The 22,246-nt window shown below is 40.3% G+C and overlaps 1 protein-coding gene across 4 annotated transcripts in view; it reads right to left on the bottom strand.

Annotated features, from left to right (window-relative positions):
- Positions 1 to 22,246, bottom strand: part of LOC131955499 (major facilitator superfamily domain-containing protein 10) — a 35,236-nt gene that overhangs the window by 1,670 nt on the left and 11,320 nt on the right. For 2 of the 4 annotated variants that reach the window (XM_059319653.1, XM_059319661.1), the window contains exons 2-12: positions 16,817 to 17,019; positions 16,219 to 16,315; positions 15,981 to 16,084; positions 15,698 to 15,856; positions 14,742 to 14,936; positions 14,322 to 14,415; positions 12,887 to 12,998; positions 12,003 to 12,058; positions 11,614 to 11,666; positions 9,400 to 9,490; positions 408 to 545 (exon numbers count right to left, since the gene is read on the bottom strand). In XM_059319653.1, coding sequence (XP_059175636.1) covers positions 408 to 545; positions 9,400 to 9,490; positions 11,614 to 11,666; positions 12,003 to 12,058; positions 12,887 to 12,998; positions 14,322 to 14,415; positions 14,742 to 14,936; positions 15,698 to 15,856; positions 15,981 to 16,084; positions 16,219 to 16,315; positions 16,817 to 17,017 — 1,300 coding nt within the window. In that variant the 5' untranslated portion in view covers positions 17,018 to 17,019. Of the gene's footprint in view, positions 1 to 407; positions 546 to 9,399; positions 9,491 to 11,613; positions 11,667 to 12,002; positions 12,059 to 12,886; positions 12,999 to 14,321; positions 14,416 to 14,741; positions 14,937 to 15,697; positions 15,857 to 15,980; positions 16,085 to 16,218; positions 16,316 to 16,816; positions 17,020 to 18,011; positions 18,118 to 18,340; positions 18,391 to 22,246 lie in introns of those variants that run through there. The other 2 variants (XM_059319645.1, XM_059319635.1) reach the window with 2 other exon arrangements.

Here is a 22,246-nt window from a genome sequence, read left to right as displayed (position 1 = left end):
ATGAGGCTAAAATTGATATTCTCTCACCCAGAAAGTACCTACCAAACGAGGCTAAAATTGATATTCTCTCACCCAGAAAGTACCTACCAAATGAGGCTAAAATTGATATTCTCTCACCCAGGGAGTACCTACCAAATGAGGCTAAAATTGATATTCTCTCACCCAGAAAGTACCTACCAAACGAGGCTAAAATTGATATTCTCTTCCCCAGCCAGTACCTACCAAACGAGGCTAAAATTGATATTCTCTCACCCAGGGAGTACCTACCAAATGAGGCTAAAATTGATATTCTCTCACCCAGGGAGTACCTACCAAACGAGGCTAAAATTGATATTCTCTCACCCAGGGAGTACCTACCAAACAAGGCTAAAATTGATATTCTCTCACCCAGTGAGTAGCCTACCTACCAAACGAGGCTAAAATGGGTGCTATGGCTCGAGCTAGTGCTCCCAGAGACCTGAAGATTCCCATGATGGTTCCCTTCTCATGATCTCCCCCATAGGTAGACACCAGAGTGGTTAGACATGGCACCACAGTTGCTGATGCTGAAATAGGTAGACACCAGAGTGGTTAGACATGGCACCACAGTTGCTGATGCTGAAATAGGTAGACACCAGAGTGGTTAGACATGGCACCACAGTTGCTGATGCTGAAATAGGTAGACACCAGAGTGGTTAGACATGGCACCACTGTTGCTGATGCTGAAATAGGTAGACACCAGAGTGGTTAGACATGGCACCACAGTTGCTGATGCTGAAATAGGTAGACACCAGAGTGGTTAGACATGGCACCACAGTTGCTGAAATAGGTAGACACCAGAGTGGTTAGACATGGCACCACAGTTGCTGATGCTGAAATAGGTAGACACCAGAGTGGTTAGACATGGCACCACAGTTGCTGAAATAGGTAGACACCAGAGTGGTTAGACATGGCACCACTGTTGCTGATGCTGAAATAGGTAGACACCAGAGTGGTTAGACATGGCACCACAGTTGCTGATGCTGAAATAGGTAGACACCAGAGTGGTTAGACATGGCACCACAGTTGCTGAAATAGGTAGACACCAGAGTGGTTAGACATGGCACCACTGTTGCTGATGCTGAAATAGTTAGACACCAGAGTGGTTAGACATGGCACCACAGTTGCTGATGCTGAAATAGGTAGACACCAGAGTGGTTAGACATGGCACCACTGTTGCTGAAATAGGTAGACACCAGAGTGGTTAGACATGGCACCACAGTTGCTGAAATAGGTAGACACCAGAGTGGTTAGACATGGCACCACTGTTGCTGAAATAGGTAGACACCAGAGTGGTTAGACATGGCACCACAGTTGCTGAAATAGGTAGACACCAGAGTGGTTAGACATGGCACCACAGTTGCTGATGCTGAAATAGGTAGACACCAGAGTGGTTAGACATGGCACCACAGTTGCTGATGCTGAAATAGGTAGACACCAGAGTGGTTAGACATGGCACCACTGTTGCTGATGCTGAAATAGGTAGACACTAGAGTGGTTAGACATGGCACCACTGTTGCTGAAATAGGTAGACACCAGAGTGGTTAGACATGGCACCACAGTTGCTGATGCTGAAATAGGTAGACACCAGAGTGGTTAGACATGGCACCACAGTTGCTGATGCTGAAATAGGTAGACACCAGAGTGGTTAGACATGGCACCACAGTTGCTGAAATAGGTAGACACCAGAGTGGTTAGACATGGCACCACAGTTGCTGATGCTGAAATAGGTAGACACCAGAGTGGTTAGACATGGCACCACAGTTGCTGATGCTGAAATAGGTAGACACCAGAGTGGTTAGACATGGCACCACAGTTGCTGATGCTGAAATAGGTAGACACCAGAGTGGTTAGACATGGCACCACAGTTGCTGAAATAGGTAGACACCAGAGTGGTTAGACATAGCACCACAGTTGCTGAAATAGGTAGACACCAGAGTGGTTAGACATGGCACCACAGTTGCTGAAATAGGTAGACACCAGAGTGGTTAGACATGGCACCACAGTTGCTGAAATAGGTAGACACCAGAGTGGTTAGACATGGCACCACAGTTGCTGAAATAGGTAGACACCAGAGTGGTTAGACATGGCACCACAGTTGCTGATGCTGAAATAGGTAGACACCAGAGTGGTTAGACATGGCACCACTGTTGCTGATGCTGAAATAGGTAGACACTAGAGTGGTTAGACATGGCACCACAGTTGCTGAAATAGGTAGACACCAGAGTGGTTAGACATAGCACCACAGTTGCTGAAATAGGTAGACACCAGAGTGGTTAGACATGGCACCACAGTTGCTGAAATAGGTAGACACCAGAGTGGTTAGACATAGCACCACAGTTGCTGAAATAGGTAGACACCAGAGTGGTTAGACATGGCACCACAGTTGCTGATGCTGAAATAGGTAGACACCAGAGTGGTTAGACATGGCACCACAGTTGCTGATGCTGAAATAGGTAGACACCAGAGTGGTTAGACATGGCACCACAGTTGCTGATGCTGAAATAGGTAGACACCAGAGTGGTTAGACATGGCACCACAGTTGCTGAAATAGGTAGACACCAGAGTGGTTAGACATAGCACCACAGTTGCTGAAATAGGTAGACACCAGAGTGGTTAGACATGGCACCACAGTTGCTGAAATAGGTAGACACCAGAGTGGTTAGACATGGCACCACAGTTGCTGATGCTGAAATAGGTAGACACCAGAGTGGTTAGACATGGCACCACTGTTGCTGATGCTGAAATAGGTAGACACTAGAGTGGTTAGACATGGCACCACTGTTGCTGAAATAGGTAGACACCAGAGTGGTTAGACATGGCACCACAGTTGCTGAAATAGGTAGACACCAGAGTGGTTAGACATGGCACCACTGTTGCTGAAATAGGTAGACACCAGAGTGGTTAGACATGGCACCACAGTTGCTGAAATAGGTAGACACCAGAGTGGTTAGACATGGCACCACAGTTGCTGATGCTGAAATAGGTAGACACCAGAGTGGTTAGACATGGCACCACAGTTGCTGATGCTGAAATAGGTAGACACCAGAGTGGTTAGACATGGCACCACTGTTGCTGATGCTGAAATAGGTAGACACTAGAGTGGTTAGACATGGCACCACTGTTGCTGAAATAGGTAGACACCAGAGTGGTTAGACATGGCACCACAGTTGCTGATGCTGAAATAGGTAGACACCAGAGTGGTTAGACATGGCACCACAGTTGCTGATGCTGAAATAGGTAGACACCAGAGTGGTTAGACATGGCACCACAGTTGCTGATGCTGAAATAGGTAGACACCAGAGTGGTTAGACATGGCACCACAGTTGCTGATGCTGAAATAGGTAGACACCAGAGTGGTTAGACATGGCACCACTGTTGCTGATGCTGAAATAGGTAGACACCAGAGTGGTTAGACATGGCACCACTGTTGCTGAAATAGGTAGACACCAGAGTGGTTAGACATGGCACCACTGTTGCTGATGCTGAAATAGGTAGACACCAGAGTGGTTAGACATGGCACCACAGTTGCTGAAATAGGTAGACACCAGAGTGGTTAGACATGGCACCACAGTTGCTGAAATAGGTAGACACCAGAGTGGTTAGACATGGCACCACAGTTGCTGATGCTGAAATAGGTAGACACCAGAGTGGTTAGACATGGCACCACAGTTGCTGATGCTGAAATAGGTAGACACCAGAGTGGTTAGACATGGCACCACAGTTGCTGATGCTGAAATAGGTAGACACCAGAGTGGTTAGACATGGCACCACTGTTGCTGATGCTGAAATAGTTAGACACCAGAGTGGTTAGACATGGCACCACTGTTGCTGATGCTGAAATAGGTAGACACCAGAGTGGTTAGACATGGCACCACTGTTGCTGATGCTGAAATAGGTAGACACCAGAGTGGTTAGACATGGCACCACAGTTGCTGATGCTGAAATAGGTAGACACCAGAGTGGTTAGACATAGCACCACAGTTGCTGAAATAGGTAGACACCAGAGTGGTTAGACATGGCACCACAGTTGCTGAAATAGGTAGACACCAGAGTGGTTAGACATGGCACCACAGTTGCTGATGCTGAAATAGGTAGACACCAGAGTGGTTAGACATGGCACCACTGTTGCTGATGCTGAAATAGGTAGACACTAGAGTGGTTAGACATGGCACCACAGTTGCTGAAATAGGTAGACACCAGAGTGGTTAGACATAGCACCACAGTTGCTGAAATAGGTAGACACCAGAGTGGTTAGACATGGCACCACAGTTGCTGAAATAGGTAGACACCAGAGTGGTTAGACATAGCACCACAGTTGCTGAAATAGGTAGACACCAGAGTGGTTAGACATGGCACCACAGTTGCTGATGCTGAAATAGGTAGACACCAGAGTGGTTAGACATGGCACCACAGTTGCTGATGCTGAAATAGGTAGACACCAGAGTGGTTAGACATGGCACCACAGTTGCTGATGCTGAAATAGGTAGACACCAGAGTGGTTAGACATGGCACCACAGTTGCTGAAATAGGTAGACACCAGAGTGGTTAGACATAGCACCACAGTTGCTGAAATAGGTAGACACCAGAGTGGTTAGACATGGCACCACAGTTGCTGAAATAGGTAGACACCAGAGTGGTTAGACATGGCACCACAGTTGCTGATGCTGAAATAGGTAGACACCAGAGTGGTTAGACATGGCACCACTGTTGCTGATGCTGAAATAGGTAGACACTAGAGTGGTTAGACATGGCACCACTGTTGCTGAAATAGGTAGACACCAGAGTGGTTAGACATGGCACCACAGTTGCTGAAATAGGTAGACACCAGAGTGGTTAGACATGGCACCACAGTTGCTGATGCTGAAATAGGTAGACACCAGAGTGGTTAGACATAGCACCACTGTTGCTGATGCTGAAATAGGTAGACACCAGAGTGGTTAGACATGGCACCACAGTTGCTGAAATAGGTAGACACCAGAGTGGTTAGACATGGCACCACAGTTGCTGAAATAGGTAGACACCAGAGTGGTTAGACATGGCACCACAGTTGCTGATGCTGAAATAGGTAGACACCAGAGTGGTTAGACATGGCACCACAGTTGCTGATGCTGAAATAGGTAGACACCAGAGTGGTTAGACATGGCACCACAGTTGCTGATGCTGAAATAGGTAGACACTAGAGTGGTTAGACATGGCACCACTGTTGCTGAAATAGGTAGACACCAGAGTGGTTAGACATGGCACCACAGTTGCTGATGCTGAAATAGGTAGACACCAGAGTGGTTAGACATGGCACCACAGTTGCTGATGCTGAAATAGGTAGACACCAGAGTGGTTAGACATGGCACCACAGTTGCTGAAATAGGTAGACACCAGAGTGGTTAGACATGGCACCACAGTTGCTGATGCTGAAATAGGTAGACACCAGAGTGGTTAGACATGGCACCACAGTTGCTGATGCTGAAATAGGTAGACACCAGAGTGGTTAGACATGGCACCACAGTTGCTGATGCTGAAATAGGTAGACACCAGAGTGGTTAGACATGGCACCACAGTTGCTGAAATAGGTAGACACCAGAGTGGTTAGACATAGCACCACAGTTGCTGAAATAGGTAGACACCAGAGTGGTTAGACATGGCACCACAGTTGCTGAAATAGGTAGACACCAGAGTGGTTAGACATGGCACCACAGTTGCTGATGCTGAAATAGGTAGACACCAGAGTGGTTAGACATGGCACCACTGTTGCTGATGCTGAAATAGGTAGACACTAGAGTGGTTAGACATGGCACCACTGTTGCTGAAATAGGTAGACACCAGAGTGGTTAGACATGGCACCACAGTTGCTGATGCTGAAATAGGTAGACACCAGAGTGGTTAGACATGGCACCACTGTTGCTGATGCTGAAATAGGTAGACACTAGAGTGGTTAGACATGGCACCACAGTTGCTGAAATAGGTAGACACCAGAGTGGTTAGACATGGCACCACTGTTGCTGATGCTGAAATAGGTAGACACCAGAGTGGTTAGACATGGCACCACAGTTGCTGATGCTGAAATAGGTAGACACCAGAGTGGTTAGACATGGCACCACAGTTGCTGATGCTGAAATAGGTAGACACCAGAGTGGTTAGACATGGCACCACAGTTGCTGATGCTGAAATAGGTAGACACCAGAGTGGTTAGACATGGCACCACAGTTGCTGATGCTGAAATAGGTAGACACCAGAGTGGTTAGACATGGCACCACAGTTGCTGATGCTGAAATAGGTAGACACCAGAGTGGTTAGACATGGCACCACAGTTGCTGAAATAGGTAGACACCAGAGTGGTTAGACATGGCACCACAGTTGCTGAAATAGGTAGACACCAGAGTGGTTAGACATGGCACCACAGTTGCTGATGCTGAAATAGGTAGACACCAGAGTGGTTAGACATGGCACCACAGTTGCTGAAATAGGTAGACACCAGAGTGGTTAGACATGGCACCACAGTTGCTGATGCTGAAATAGGTAGACACCAGAGTGGTTAGACATGGCACCACAGTTGCTGATGCTGAAATAGGTAGACACCAGAGTGGTTAGACATGGCACCACTGTTGCTGATGCTGAAATAGGTAGACACCAGAGTGGTTAGACATGGCACCACAGTTGCTGATGCTGAAATAGGTAGACACCAGAGTGGTTAGACATGGCACCACAGTTGCTGATGCTGAAATAGGTAGACATTAGAGTGGTTAGACATGGCACCACAGTTGCTGATGCTGAAATAGGTAGACACCAGAGTGGTTAGACATGGCACCACAGTTGCTGAAATAGGTAGACACCAGAGTGGTTAGACATGGCACCACAGTTGCTGATGCTGAAATAGGTAGACACCAGAGTGGTTAGACATGGCACCACAGTTGCTGAAATAGGTAGACACCAGAGTGGTTAGACATGGCACCACAGTTGCTGATGCTGAAATAGGTAGACACCAGAGTGGTTAGACATGGCACCACAGTTGCTGATGCTGAAATAGGTAGACACCAGAGTGGTTAGACATGGCACCACAGTTGCTGATGCTGAAATAGGTAGACACCAGAGTGGTTAGACATGGCACCACAGTTGCTGAAATAGGTAGACACCAGAGTGGTTAGACATGGCACCACAGTTGCTGATGCTGAAATAGGTAGACACCAGAGTGGTTAGACATGGCACCACAGTTGCTGAAATAGGTAGACACCAGAGTGGTTAGACATGGCACCACAGTTGCTGATGCTGAAATAGGTAGACACCAGAGTGGTTAGACATGGCACCACAGTTGCTGATGCTGAAATAGGTAGACACCAGAGTGGTTAGACATGGCACCACAGTTGCTGAAATAGGTAGACACCAGAGTGGTTAGACATAGCACCACAGTTGCTGAAATAGGTAGACACCAGAGTGGTTAGACATGGCACCACTGTTGCTGATGCTGAAATAGGTAGACACCAGAGTGGTTAGACATAGCACCACAGTTGCTGAAATAGGTAGACACCAGAGTGGTTAGACATGGCACCACTGTTGCTGATGCTGAAATAGGTAGACACCAGAGTGGTTAGACATGGCACCACTGTTGCTGAAATAGGTAGACACCAGAGTGGTTAGACATGGCACCACTGCTGCTGATGCTGAAATAGTTAGACACTAGCATGGTGTTTAAAGAAAGCAAATACATCACCGACAAACAATGATGTTTATTAGTGCTTTTGGTGCGTAATAAGGAATCACAATGTTTTTTTTATGAAAATTGAAACATCACTACCATTCTTTAAAATGATATTCTCTCACCCATTTCTTTAAATCTATACTTTGCTGTATAAAATGTGGTCAATGGTTTGAGAATGTGTGTGTGTGGGGGGGGGGGGATAAGATGAGCAAAGCCAAGAAATAATATAGAGATGTTGTGGCCATAGAAAAGGTTGTCGCTTTACCTACTTTTTTTTACTGTCGTCTTGGTGGTAATGATGACTGCTGAGAATGACCATACCGTGATTCAGTTTTTTAAACGTTTGATAGTCATTTCAGAAATATACACTAATAATTGTTAATTTTGTGTATTATTCAAACATACCGATCTAATTTTAACAATGGACTATTAGTGTTTGATGCAAGCTTGCCATTTGGACATATTTTTGTCTAATCACTGAGAATATTGAGCAGAACATAATAAAAGTATGCAAAACGTGAATTGCTTTATTTAATATTGTGGTAAACTTACTCAAAAGTACTGTAAAATATAGAAAATTATATATTGTGTCCAACTAAAATAATTTCATTAAATTTTTAAAAAGCATGCAGGATAAAAACAAAACATACAAAAAATAACTTGATCGAGACAACAGCTAACTGAGCCCGCCCTTTTAGCTCGCCATGTAATTGAATGGAGATAAATCTACTGAACGGCAGTGAACGGTCAATCGCATCACAACAACACTCCTTAAAAACTAACCCACCGTATCACTGAAAATCAATTATATCATTGTAGCCATTTAAAAACAAACGCGTTTTTTCACAAATCATTTTCTAGGCTAGTGATTAAATTTGATAAATAAAATTGGTATCAAATTAAAGGTAAATAAATGTAGTTTTTTCATTCTTTAAGTCATCTTGAACAATAATGAAGTTTAAAGTCTTAGGTGACAGTTTAAAATCTTAGGTGACAGTGTAAAATCTTAGGTGACAGTTTAAAATCTTAGGTGACAGTGTAAAATCTTAGGTGACAGTTTAAAATCTTAGGTGACAGTTTAAAATCTTAGGTGACAGTTTAAAGTCTTAGGTGGCAGTTTAAAGTCTTAGGTGACAGTTTAAAATCTTAGGTGACAGTTTAAAATCTTAGGTGACAGTTTAAAGTCTTAGGTGACAGTTTAAAATCTTAGGTGACAGTTTAAAATCTTAGGTGACAGTTTAAAGTCTTAGGTGACAGTTTAAAGTCTTAGGTGACAGTTTAAAGTCTTAGGTGACACCCTGCCATAAGAGATGTTACGTCACAGTGGTAGGAGGTGCTTAAAAAGGTAGTTAGGCATACTCCCATCACGTTAATTAGCCACCGGTCATTTTACAAATGTCATTACCACCAGTTTAATTACCCCCTGTGAATTAAACCACCTTTCAGGACATCAATCCGACCCAAAAACTGCAATGCTTACACTCTGACAGTGATGGTGTAGCTGCAATGGCCGTAACATATGTGGAAAATGTTATGTACCACTTTCTTGTACTTCTTTTTCATTGGATTTTTTTCAATTACATTTCTGTTTAATGGTTTGAACAGTGATAATGATATATTTTTTTTTAATATGATATTGAAGAAAAATGTAACAATTTTAAAACCAATCTTGTATAAGAAAAAGTTACCAAAGGCAAAGAGAGTCAGAGCTGTATACATCAGCCAGGGCACCGTGGCAAACGCCATCAACAGGAAGGATGGGATGAGAATCACGATCCCCTAAATTAAAGAAAAATAATTTGGCTAGAATGGTGGATGAAATGAGAACCAATATCCCCTAAATTAAAGAAAATTAATTTGGCTAGAATGGTGGATGAAATGAGAACCAATCTCCCCTAAATTAAATAAAAATATTTTGGCTAGAATGGTGGGTGAAATAAGAACCAATATCCCCTAAATTAAAGAAAATTAATTTGGCTAGAATGGTGGATGAAATGAGAATCAATATCCCCTAAATTAAAGAAAATTAATTTGGCTAGAATGGTGGATGAAATGAGAACCAATATCCCCTAAATTAAAGAAAAATAATTTGGCTAGAATGGTGGATGAAATGAGAATCACGATCCCCTAAATTAAAGAAAAATAATTTGGCTAGAATGGTGGATGAAATGAGAATCAATATCCCCTAAATTAAAGAAAATAATTTGGCTAGAATGGTGGATGAAATAAGAATCAATATCCCCTAAATTAAAGAAAAATAATTTGGCTAGAATGGTGGGTGAAATAAGAATCAATATCCCCTAAATTAAAGAAAAATAATTTGGCTAGAATGGTGGATGAAATAAGAATCAATATCCCCTAAATTAAAAAAAAAAAATTTGGCTAGAATGGTGGATGAAATGAGAATCAATATCCCCTAAATTAAAGAAAATAATTTGGCTAGAATGGTGGATGAAATGAGAACCAATATCCCCTAAATTAAAGAAAAATAATTTGGCTAGAATGGTGGGTGAAATAAGAACCAATATCCCCTAAATTAAAGAAAAATAATTTGGCTAGAATGGTGGATGAAATGAGAATCACGATCCCCTAAATTAAAGAAAAATAATTTGGCTAGAATGGTGGATGAAATGAGAATCAATATCCCCTAAATTAAAGAAAATAATTTGGCTAGAATGGTGGATGAAATAAGAATCAATATCCCCTAAATTAAAGAAAAATAATTTGGCTAGAATGATGGATGAAATAAGAATCAATATCCCCTAAATTAAAGAAATATAATTTGGCTAGAATGGTGGATGAAATGAGAATCAATATCCCCTAAATTAAAGAAAAATAATTTGGCTAGAATGGTGGATGAAATAAGAATCAATATCCCCTAAATTAAAAAAAAAAAATTTGGCTAGAATGGTGGATGAAATGAGAATCAATATCCCCTAAATTAAAGAAAAATAATTTGGCTAGAATGGTGGATGAAATGAGAATCAATATCCCCTAAATTAAATAAAAATAATTTGGCTAGAATGATGGATGAAATGAGAATCAATATCCCCTAAATTAAAAAAAATATATAAATGGCTAGAATGGTGGGTGAAATTAGACTCAATATCCCCTGAATTTAAAAAATAATGGACACCAGCGAGAAAAGTCTCAAAGGTAATTGAGAGGTGCATAAATTAATTTAAAAATCTTGCACGGCGTAGTTACAATTAAAATGGTTATAAAATCCTGTCTGTCTGGTTTTTTTCGGACTTTACTAAAGATTGGATGTATTTGATGTTTTTAATATTTTCGGTAACTAAATAAAAATTTTAAAAAAAGCAAAAACAATTTGGTTTTCACGTGTAATGGCGACATAAACAATGGCCGCCATAAATTTTATTGTACACATTGTAAGCTAAAAATAGAAAAAAATAGGTCATGGTGTTTAAATTTGCATAGTTATTTAAAAACTTGATCTGCAAAGTTTTGTAAACAAAATAACTATGAAGTGGGGCTGTCAGAAATCGATCACGGAGTTCCTTTACAGCCAATCAATGTTTGTCTTACAGAAGTGAAACATCGGGTTATAACTTAGGCTTGATGAAAATAAATAGAAATGTAGCCTTAAACTCAACAAATTATTTTCAAGTTCTCTGGATCTGCAACTTGTATAGCATTGATTCTAAAAATATTAAATTTTTGAATTAATTTTAGGCTTAAGTTTTTAATAAAATTTTATCATTTATTATTTTTATGGTCCTAAATCTAAAAAAGCACATTTTTATTCCATGTCAACAACATTACGGAAGGAATCTCGTCAACTCGCTGGTGTCCATTTAGCTAAAATGAAGGATGAAATGAAAAGAGAAATGAAGTGTTGGTAATAATCTGGGATGGTAAAAATGTATGTTGTTAGTTACATGTGAAGCTATCTTGGCTTCTTTTCCTGGTGTTATTCTTCTTGTGTATCCACCTGAAAAAAATAACGCACCAAGCTCAGATCTTGTCCCAGTAAACTACCAGATCATGTCCCAGTGCAGATCATGTCCCAGTACAGATCATGTCCCAGTACAGATCATGTCCCAGTACAGATCATGTCCCAGTACAGATCATGTCCCAGTACAGATCATGCCCCAGTACAGATCATGTCCCAGTACAGATCATGTCCCAGTACAGATCATGTCCCAGTACAGATCATGTCCCAGTACAGATCATGTCCCAGTACAGATCATGTCCCAGTACAGATCATGTCCCAGTACAGATCATGTCCCAGTACAGATCATGCCCCAGTAAGGTAAGATCCCCTTACCTTGCACTAGTGCCATCACAGTTCCAATGTAAAAAAACATTTTGCCCTGCTGCATGCTGTAAATTTTAAAAATACAGCCAATCAGAAAATATTTTAATTTGCTAAAATCACATACAAAACTACAGATGCAAAATTACACAATCACTGAAACCCTACTGGATATATTCACATATTAAGATTCATACTAGATCTAGGTTACATATAAAGACCCAGGTAATAGAAGCAAGTACCCAGGTTATTGTAGCAGACCCAGGTAATGACAGCAGAACCAGGTAATGACAGCAGAACCAGGTAATGACAGCAGAACCAGGTAATGACAGCAGAACCAGGTAATGACAGCAGAACCAGGTAATGACAGCAGAACCAGGTAATGACAGCAGAACCAGGTAATGACAGCAGAACCAGGTAATGACAGCAGAACCAGGTAATGACAGCAGAACCAGGTAATGACAGCAGAACCAGGTAATGACAGCAGAACCAGGTAATGACAGCAGAACCAGGTAATGACAGCAGAACCAGGTAATGACAGCAGAACCAGGTAATGACAGCAGAACCAGGTAATGACAGCAGAACCAGGTAATGACAGCAGAACCAGGTAATGACAGCAGAACCAGGTAATGACAGCAGAACCAGGTAATGACAGCAGAACCAGGTAATGACAGCAGAACCAGGTAATGACAGCAGAACCAGGTAATGACAGCAGAACCAGGTAATGACAGCAGAACCAGGTAATGACAGCAGAACCAGGTAATGACAGCAAGTACCAAGGTAATGAAAACAAAGACCCAGCTAATGACAGCAAAGACCCAGCTAATGACAGCAAAGACCCAGCTAATGACAGCAAAGACCCAGCTAATGACAGTAGTTTTCTATCAGTTACCAACCTGGAATAATGAAACCTGTTGTGCATGAGAAATGGTAGGGTAAACTCCAGTCCAGCGTAAACAAACAAAAAAATAAAATAAATTCTACCGAGCTTTTGAACTTTGGAGGATTCTAGATAAGGAAAAAAAGGGGTAAAAATATGAAAACAAAACAAATCAATTAATGTAGCATCATACTTTTATTAAAAACAAATTCATAAAATGTTTTGTTTACTTAAAAAACAAACATCCCACGGCCGCTGTCTAGTTGTTTGAACGGTCATAAAGGTTGCTGTCTAGTTGTTTGAACGGTCATAAAGGTTGCTGTCTAGTTGTTTGAACGGTCATAAAGGTTGCTGTCTAGTTGTTTGAACGGTCATAAAGGTTGCTGTCTAGTTGTTTGAATTGTCATAAAGGTTGCTGTCTAGTTGTTTGAATTGCCATAAAGGTTGCTGTCTAGTTGTTTGAATTGTCATAAAGGTTGCTGTCTAGTTGTTTGAATTGTCATAAAGGTTGCTGTCTAGTTGTTTGAATTGTCATAAAGGTTGCTGTCTAGTTGTTTGAATTGTCATAAAGGTTGCTGTCTAGTTGTTTGAATTGTCATAAAGGTTGCTGTCTAGTTGTTTGAATTGTCATAAAGGTTGCTGTCTAGTTGTTTGAATTGTCATAAAGGTTGCTGTCTAGTTGTTTGAATTGTCATAAAGGTTGCTGTCTAGTTGTTTGAATTGCCATAAAGGTTGCTGTCTAGTTGTTTGAATTGTCATAAAGGTTGCTGTCTAGTTGTTTGAATTGTCATAAAGGTTGCTGTCTAGTTGTTTGAATTGCCATAAAGGTTGCTGTCTAGTTGTTTGAATTGTCATAAAGGTTGCTGTCTAGTTGTTTGAATTGTCATAAAGGTTGCTGTCTAGTTGTTTGAATTGCCATAAAGGTTGCTGTCACATTATTAATCTTTGTTTAATATAAAGATTGCTAAAAAAAAAGACTGGAAATGATAGCAAACAAAATAAACAAGCTGGAAAAAAAAAGCAAAATCAGATTTGGCTAAAATAGAAGCAGTAAAAAGTCTAAAAATTAAAAACTATTTCAGATGGTGACAGGTTACCTACCAGATGGTGACAGGTTACCTACCTGATGGTGACAGGTGACAGGTTACCTACCAGATGGTGACAGGTTACCTACCAGATGGTGACAGGTTACCTACCAGATGGTGACAGGTGACAGGTTACCTATCAGATGGTGACAGGTTACCTACCTGATGGTGACAGGTGACAGGTTACCTACCAGATGTTGACAGGTGACAGGTTACCTACCAGATGGTGACAGGTGACAGGTTACCTACCAGATGGTGACAGGTTACCTACCAGATGGTGACAGGTTACCTACCAGATGGTGACAGGTTACCTACCTGATGGTGACAGGTTACCTACCAGATGGTGACAGGTGACAGGTTACCTACCAGATGGTGACAGGTTCTGGACAGAAGAAAACTTGAATAAGGCCACAGGGCTGATGTACTGGGCTGCATGAGACAGTAGACTCTTGGCACTTAACTGTAGGCAAGACACAAGACTTCATGGTGAATTTTCACAAGGAACTACTAGACACAAGACTTCATGGTGACTAGATAGGGAACTACTAGACATAAGGGAACATATTGGTATATTACAGTTTATGTGGTGACAATGTTGAAAACTATTATCAAACAGCTGACTTTAAACTGGTTGTGTATGCTATGGATAACACTATGTGTTAACTTTGATACTTACCCTCTTTAAACTGGTTGTGTATGCTATGGATAACGCTATGTGTTAACTTTGATACTTACCCTCTTTAAACTGGTTGTGTATGCTATGGATAACGCTATGTGTTTACTTACCCTCTTGCTGGCTGGCAAGGTTTCTGGCAGATATAAATATACATAGACAATATCTATGAGGGAGAGGCAGAGAGAGAACAGGGCGGGTGTGAGGGAGGGCACGGATGCCTCACTGTCTTTTGTCAGGATGGAGAAGGCCGCTCCTATAGTTGGTCCAAACACAAACCCTATTGAAAAGGCTATTCCTATCAGAGCCTGTGGAAAGGAAATTGTGACAGTGTTGGGTTGATTAAATTGTGACATTTTGATTAAATTGTGACAATCCAGTGTATTGGGTTAGTTAAATTGTGACAGTCCAGTATTGGGTTAATTAAATTGTGACATTCTGATTAAACTGTGACAGTCCAGTATTGGGTTAATTAAATTGTGACATTCTGATTAAACTGTGACAGTCCAGTATTGGGTTGATTAAATTGTGACATTCTGGTTAAATTGTGACATTCTGATTAAATTGTGACATTTTTATTAAATTGTGACAATTCAGTGTATTGGGTTAATTAAATTCTGACAGTCCAGTATTGGGTTGATTAAATTGTGACAGTCCAGTATTGGGTTAATTAAATTGTGACAGCTAACTTCTAAATTCAAGCCTACATGTAATACATTAGTTCTCTAATGTTACTTTTCAGAACAGAATGCTATGCATTAGTCTCAAGTCTCTTAGAAACAATTATGAATTGCTGGAAGATTCAAGTAGCAGAGCCATGAATTGCTGGAACATTCTATGTACAACTAATCAACTCATAGCTCCATTGTGGCAGATTAGAAACACATTTTCCTCCCAATGCCATTACTAAAGTATTTGATGAATTCAATCTATTTTACTATCAAACCTGTCCATATTAGAAGCACAAATTCCAAAGGATTTTATCTTGTGCTTAAATGGGTAAATGAGTATGAACCAGGCATTATGTCAAGAGCTGACAGACAGACAACTATAGACTGGCAATACTTACCATTCCCTTCCCACGCTGTTGTGGTGTGGAGACATCCGTCACAATGGCTGTAGCTAAGCTAACATTACTCTTGCTTATTCCGCCAACTATTCTTGCGATGACAAACATGAGAAAGTTGTTTGATAAAGCCCATAACAGATATGACAAAGCGATCCCAAACTTAAAAAAAAAGAATGAACACAGCCTGTATTTATTTGGAATTGAAGACATTCTACAACAGTAAACAAACTCAAAAAAAAATAATACTTCAAAATATGTATGAGGTGTGTAAAGAATTTCTCACCAAACTGAGGAGCATCATTGGCCGTCTGCCATACACATCAGACACTGCACCAATGATGGGTGATGTCAGAAACTGAAGCATTGAGAACAGGGATCCAATCAGGCCTGGAACATTCATGGCACACAAATCAGAAACAACTAACCAGTTGTTTTTTTTTTAAATCTCTTCTCCATTTTCCCAACCTATCACCAAATAAAATTATTTCAATCTACCACTGAATAAAACTATTTCAACCTACCACCAAATAAAACTGAATTCCATCTTGGTGTGTCTGGAGCCCCCACAAAGAGACTGAACCTAGAGACGCCACTTTTCAATGCAGAAAACAGGCCAGTCTAAATAATAATAATTTATTACATACTTATACTTCTAAACAGTAAACAACTTCTACTTCTAAACAACTTCTACTTCTAAACTGTAATGTTTCGCTACAAACATGGTCATTGTTCCTGTAATGTTAAACTACAAACCTGGTCAGCTACTCTAATGTTAAACTACAAAACTGGTCAGTTACTCTAATGTAAAACTACAAACCTGGTCAATGTTACTGTAATGTTAAACTACAAACCTGGTCAGTTACTCTAATGTTAAACTACAAACCTGGTCATTGTTACTGTAATGTTAAACTACAAACCTGGTCATTGTTACTGTAATGTTAAACTACAAACCTGGTCAGTTACTCTAATGTTAAACTACAAACCTGGTCAATGTTACTGTAATGTTAAACTACAAACCTCGTCATTGTTACTGTAATGTTAAACTACAAACCTGGTCATTGTTACTGTAATGTTAAACTACAAACCAGGTCAATGTTACTGTAATGTTAAACTACAAACCTGGTCATTGTTACTGTAATGTTCCAACAATCCTGGCAATAATGGAAGTATCACAGTAAAAGCCAATAAATCAAGAATAAGGGAGACAAATACTGTATAAAATATTTTGTTGCTTCCATTTCCTGCCATTATTTTGGCTGAATTTGTCTTTAATATGTTTTGACCATCTGCATCAAGAGTTTTTCCACTTCTTGTTTTCATTTCTGAAAATACAAACCAAAGAATCAAAGACAACATTTGGCATATGATTTTAAAAAGATTTCTTTTCGCTCTGGTCCATTTATTTTGTATGTAGGTGGGTATTTTGATCCATTTATAAAAGAGCAATGTATATAGGTGGGTATTTTGATCCATTTATAAAAGAGCAATGTATATAGGTGGGTATTTTGATCCATTTATAAAAGAGCAATGTATATAGGTGGGTATTTTGATCCATTTATAAAAGAGCAATGTATATAGGTGGGTATTTTGATCCATTTATAAAAGAGCAATGTATATAGGTGGGTATTTTGATCTATTTATAAAAGAGCAATGTATAGGCCTATAGGTGGGTATTTTGATCCATTTTTAAAAGAGCAATGTATGACACCTCATCAGGGGCGTAGCGAGGGGGGTGCGGGGGTGCGGACCGCACCGGGTGACACCATTTAGGGGGGTGACACCAAGGCAAAAAATAGCAAAATATATAGAGAAAAACTTGGGGGGGGGGGTGCAAATCGAAAGTTTGAGGGGGGGGGTGCAAATCGAAAACTTGAGGGGGGTGCAAATCGAAAACTTGAGGGGGGTGCAAATCGAAATTTTGAGGGGGGGGGGGTGTGCAAATCAAAAACTTGAGGGGGGGTGCAAATCGAAAATTTGAAAGTTTGTCCCCGGGAAGGGTCGCTAAGCCTCTGGGGGGTGACACCATTAAGTGCCGCACCAGGTGACACCCGACCTCGCTACGCCACTGCACCTCATCACATCTCCCATGACAATGCAATAAAATATACTTTTCAATATAATTAGATTGAAAATAACTGATAGAAAATTATTTTAAATTAATGTAGTATGTAGCCAAATGATCTTCTATTGTCTATTATTATTTCCATTATTAAATATATAAAAAATTAGTGATGTAGTAGTAGTATTACTAATTAGTAACATTCAATTATATCAGTTTTAACACTGAGTGCTACACCACACTTGACCATCATACCTTGTAGTTGTAGACTACACCTAATGTCAGATCTATGTCTATACTCTACTAGTCTATGGTATAGTGGCTGGCCTATTGAGTACTGACTAAGTTTGAAGTTACAATCAGTGAGTAACTATCTAAAATCTATCGAGTCTATAGTTATAGATTTCGGATTTAGAATTATAAGATTAGAATTGTAGTGCTAGTAGATCTAGGCCCTTAATTAGTAATTAGGCCTAGTTATTAATTAAGTTATAAGCTATACAGTTAAATTAGTTATTCGGGCTTTTTAAATGTATTAATATTATTTTTCATCATATTGTGCCTATCTTGTAATTTTAAAATACCACGTAGTCAGGTTTCTTCCGGGTGTCGGGTCAAAGGGCATATTGACAAATGAAAACATAACCCCTGTTGTGTGTAGGAGTGACTGCTGGTGTAGACTAATTTGTAAAAAGTTCTAGATACTAGATCTAGATCTAGTATCTATTATACTAAACTAACTAAACAGTTGAGGAGAGGTTTCCACTTTTTAAAAGATCACTTTCTGACATGTTACAAATAGAATCTATATATATATATCTATAATATAAGCGGGCAAGTAGTGTGTCAGTCCTTCCTTCCTTCCTTCCGTCATCGCTATAGATTTTGGAACCATAAAAGTAATCATCGCACCATATAGTGCTTTGCAGTGCATCGCATTGTCTTGTTATAGAGTAGGGTTTGTTTATATAACGACATAGAGCTATTTTATAATTTCCACTGTTTGTACAATTTTGCATAACGTAAAGAGAATATTAAATACACGCACATTGCTAAAACATATTAAAAGGATCAATGTCAAATATCGTTTTCGTTAATATTCCTAGAAAAAGTGGATACATTTTAATAACATAATAACTGTAGGTTAGAAAAATCTAATTAAACTGTTTAGTAATTTTGCCAAGGGAGGTATTTTAAAAATAAATTGAACTCACGCTAAAAATGTGAATGCAAAATCTGCAAGACGGAATAATTGTTGGAATAATATAATTAGCAAAATGAGAATGCAAATTATGCAGACGTGTAAGAGTACATTATTGTTGGAATTATAATTAGCATTGATTGATAAAAGGCTATCTTTTATTTATTTTATTCACTTAATGTACTGTTTACTAATTATAATTTTTAATCAACTATTCTCCATTATTATATTAAGTCATCACGTTCATTAGGTGCGCAATGGTTTTAGTCATTAAACTTTATTGTAAATTTTAAAAAGTACTGAAAAAAATGCATGAATTTATAAAGTGCAATATGGTCGGTAAAACACGGATATTCTAAATACTGCCTTTAATTTATTTTATGCACTGAACGTATTGTTTACTAATTATTATTCTATATTTCGGTTTGCGGACAAGCTAGGGGTTTTATATCAGAGGCGTAGCAAGGGGGGAGGGCATATGTCCCCGGGCGCCGACCTTAGGAGGCGCCAATGTGGGTTGGAAAAAAATTGCGGGGGGGGGGGGGAGGGTGCAAATCGTAAGTTTGAGGAGGGGGGTGCAAACCAAAAGTTTGAGCGGGGGGAATTTTAAATCAAAAGTGTAGCAAATCGAAAGTCTGAGGGGAGGTACAAATCGAAAGTTTGAGGGGGTAGGGTGAAAATTGAAATTTTGAGGGGAGGGAGTGCAAATCGTAAGTTTAAGGGGGGGGGTCAAATCGAAAGTTTGTCCCCGGGCGTCGTAAAGGGTCGCTACGCCTCTGTTTTATAGTCATTCACTGTGTCAGACGCGTCCGCTGGCGCTCGGAAAGGGCGCGATTTGGCGCTACGGGATAGACTGTGAGCAATATGCCTTTATGATTACATTTAAATTGAGTTTATGTTATGAGTGTTGTGTTTGTTTTCTCGTTTGTGTTTTTTTTTTGCGTTTATTTGTGTTGTGTTTAGTTTTGTTCTGTTCCCAACTTGGTACATTTAAAAAAGATTTACCGTGGCGGAGCACGGGATGCAGCTAGTATATATATATATGTATATATATATATATATATATATATATATATATATATATATATATATATATATATATATATATATATATATATATATATATATATATATATATATATATATATATATATATATATATATATATATATATATATATACTAATAAAAGTAAATCTCGCGTCACCAACTAGTCTAAGTCAGATTAAGTCTAAATTAAAAAGATTTTAAAACACTATCAGTAGCTAGTTAAGGACGATTATCCTTCCCCCCCCCCCCCCTCGTGAAAGCAGCCGTCCGTGACGACTTATAATTACCTCCCCTTTGTTTCAAATAGTTTAAAAAGTGATTTATCTGCACCTAATAGCCGTCATTTCTACTGTAAACATTCGGGATGAACCACAGCTCACCTGACAGGTGGGGATGGGGGTGGTAGTGATATGCCTAGAAAGCGGGGTAGGAACGGCTAAGCTGAGTGGTGTCTTGTATGGTCGCCAGAGGCGTAGCGAGGGTGGGGGCGGGGGACACACATGTCCCTGGGCGCCGACCGTAGGGGGCGCCAAAATGGGTTAAAAAAATAAATCGAGATCTTGAGGGTGAGGGGGGATGCAAATCGTAAGCTTGAGGGGGGTGCAAATCGAAAGTTTGTCCCCGGGCGCCGTGAATGGTCGCTACGCCTCTGATGGTCCCCATGAAGAGAATGATATATACGAGCTGACCTGCGACGTAGTATACGCCGCCATCTAGTTGTGTTATTTTCTGCGTATCAACAATTCATAATTTGTAAATTCAACACTACCACAGGCGTTTACAGACAAAGAAAAGATCAATCAGAAATTGTTACCTCCCCTTCGTTTCAAATCGTTTAATACTAAATTATCTGCCCCTAATAGCTGTCACTAATCCGGCTCTACGATTGTAAACATTCGGGGTGAACCACCGGCCACCGCTCACCTGACAGGTGGGGATGAGGGTGGTGGCTAAGCTGCGTGGTGTTTTCTATGGTCTCCATAAATAAAATTATATATATATATATATATATGTGACGAGCGAACATTTATCCTGCCGACAACGCCAATTGTAACGAGCCAACAGTTACCATGCTCGCAACGCCACATGTAATGAGACCTAATTGCCTGTAGTGCCACGTGTTAACGAGTTTAACCACTCATTCTAGACAACATTGACCACAGTATAGATACTCAAGATGCAGGTTCGCTATTGATCCTTTATTACATGAATCAAGAAATGCTTCATAATAACACAATAAATCAACAGGAATGCTTCTCAATAATAGTCTGAATCAACTGACCCCTAACAGTCCTTCACTAGGCTTTATATAACTGAATCCACATGTCTATAATCCTCCTTAACACAATACGGCTAACCCGTTCTATAACCGACTTGACATAGTCACACAGACTGACTGATCTAAGCGAGCGATGAAGATGGAAGAGAGCTCGCTGAAACGGGAAGAGAGAGAACGAGTCCTGCCGTGCCCTCCTATTTATGCCTTGTATCCGTACTCGTCTCCGTACTTGTATTTCTCCGTAATCGATACTTGTACTCGATCTCCGACCACCAGTTGCGTAGTTCAAACGTACAGACCGTAAAATAACATCTGCGTCCTATCCATCAAAGTTGACAGGCCGTCTGAATACCGTTTCCCAAAATAGCACGCGCCGGCTTTGAGGTTGTTATCAGCCCGACCCAATAAGCCACCTGCTATCGGTTGCGTCAGACCAACACTGTGTCTCGGCTTCTCGTTCGTTATCATTTGTAACTGGTAGTTAGGCCTACCCCAGTTACATCCACCCCTGCTTTTTTTGTGTGTTTTCAACCACAAACAACGCCTGGCAGGTGCACTTCCTAAATGTCCATCGCATCATCGTAAAAAAAAAAAATTTATTGTTCCACTCACTGTCCACGACGTTCCATTCGTATACGATTGACAGTTATACCTATTTCACATATCAACTGTGTCTACATCATCTTCCTGAGACACAAAACAGTTCTAGAATTCACATCCACCCTTTCCATTTGGTGCCTTCACCAGTTCACTTCTATAGCTCTTTGAACAGTCTGTTTTCATACCAGCGCGACCATGAAAGAATTGATGGTTGCTGACAAAAAATTTCGTATTCCTTCTGTTCCTTAAACTTCTCCGCGGACCACTTATCTGATGGTCTACAGTCTCTCTGCTTCTGGAGGGACCGGGATCCTCATTGTTGCCGGTATCCTCCCCTTGCGTATCGCGGTTGTTCTGTTGA

The sequence above is a fragment of the Physella acuta genome, unplaced genomic scaffold (assembly GCF_028476545.2).
Source record: "Physella acuta isolate Inbredline_101_S28 unplaced genomic scaffold, ASM2847654v3 ptg000079l, whole genome shotgun sequence".
NCBI lineage: Eukaryota > Metazoa > Mollusca > Gastropoda > Physidae > Physella > Physella acuta.
The sequence above is the reverse complement of the archived record's forward strand: the minus strand, read 5'-3'. Positions and strand labels throughout refer to the sequence as shown.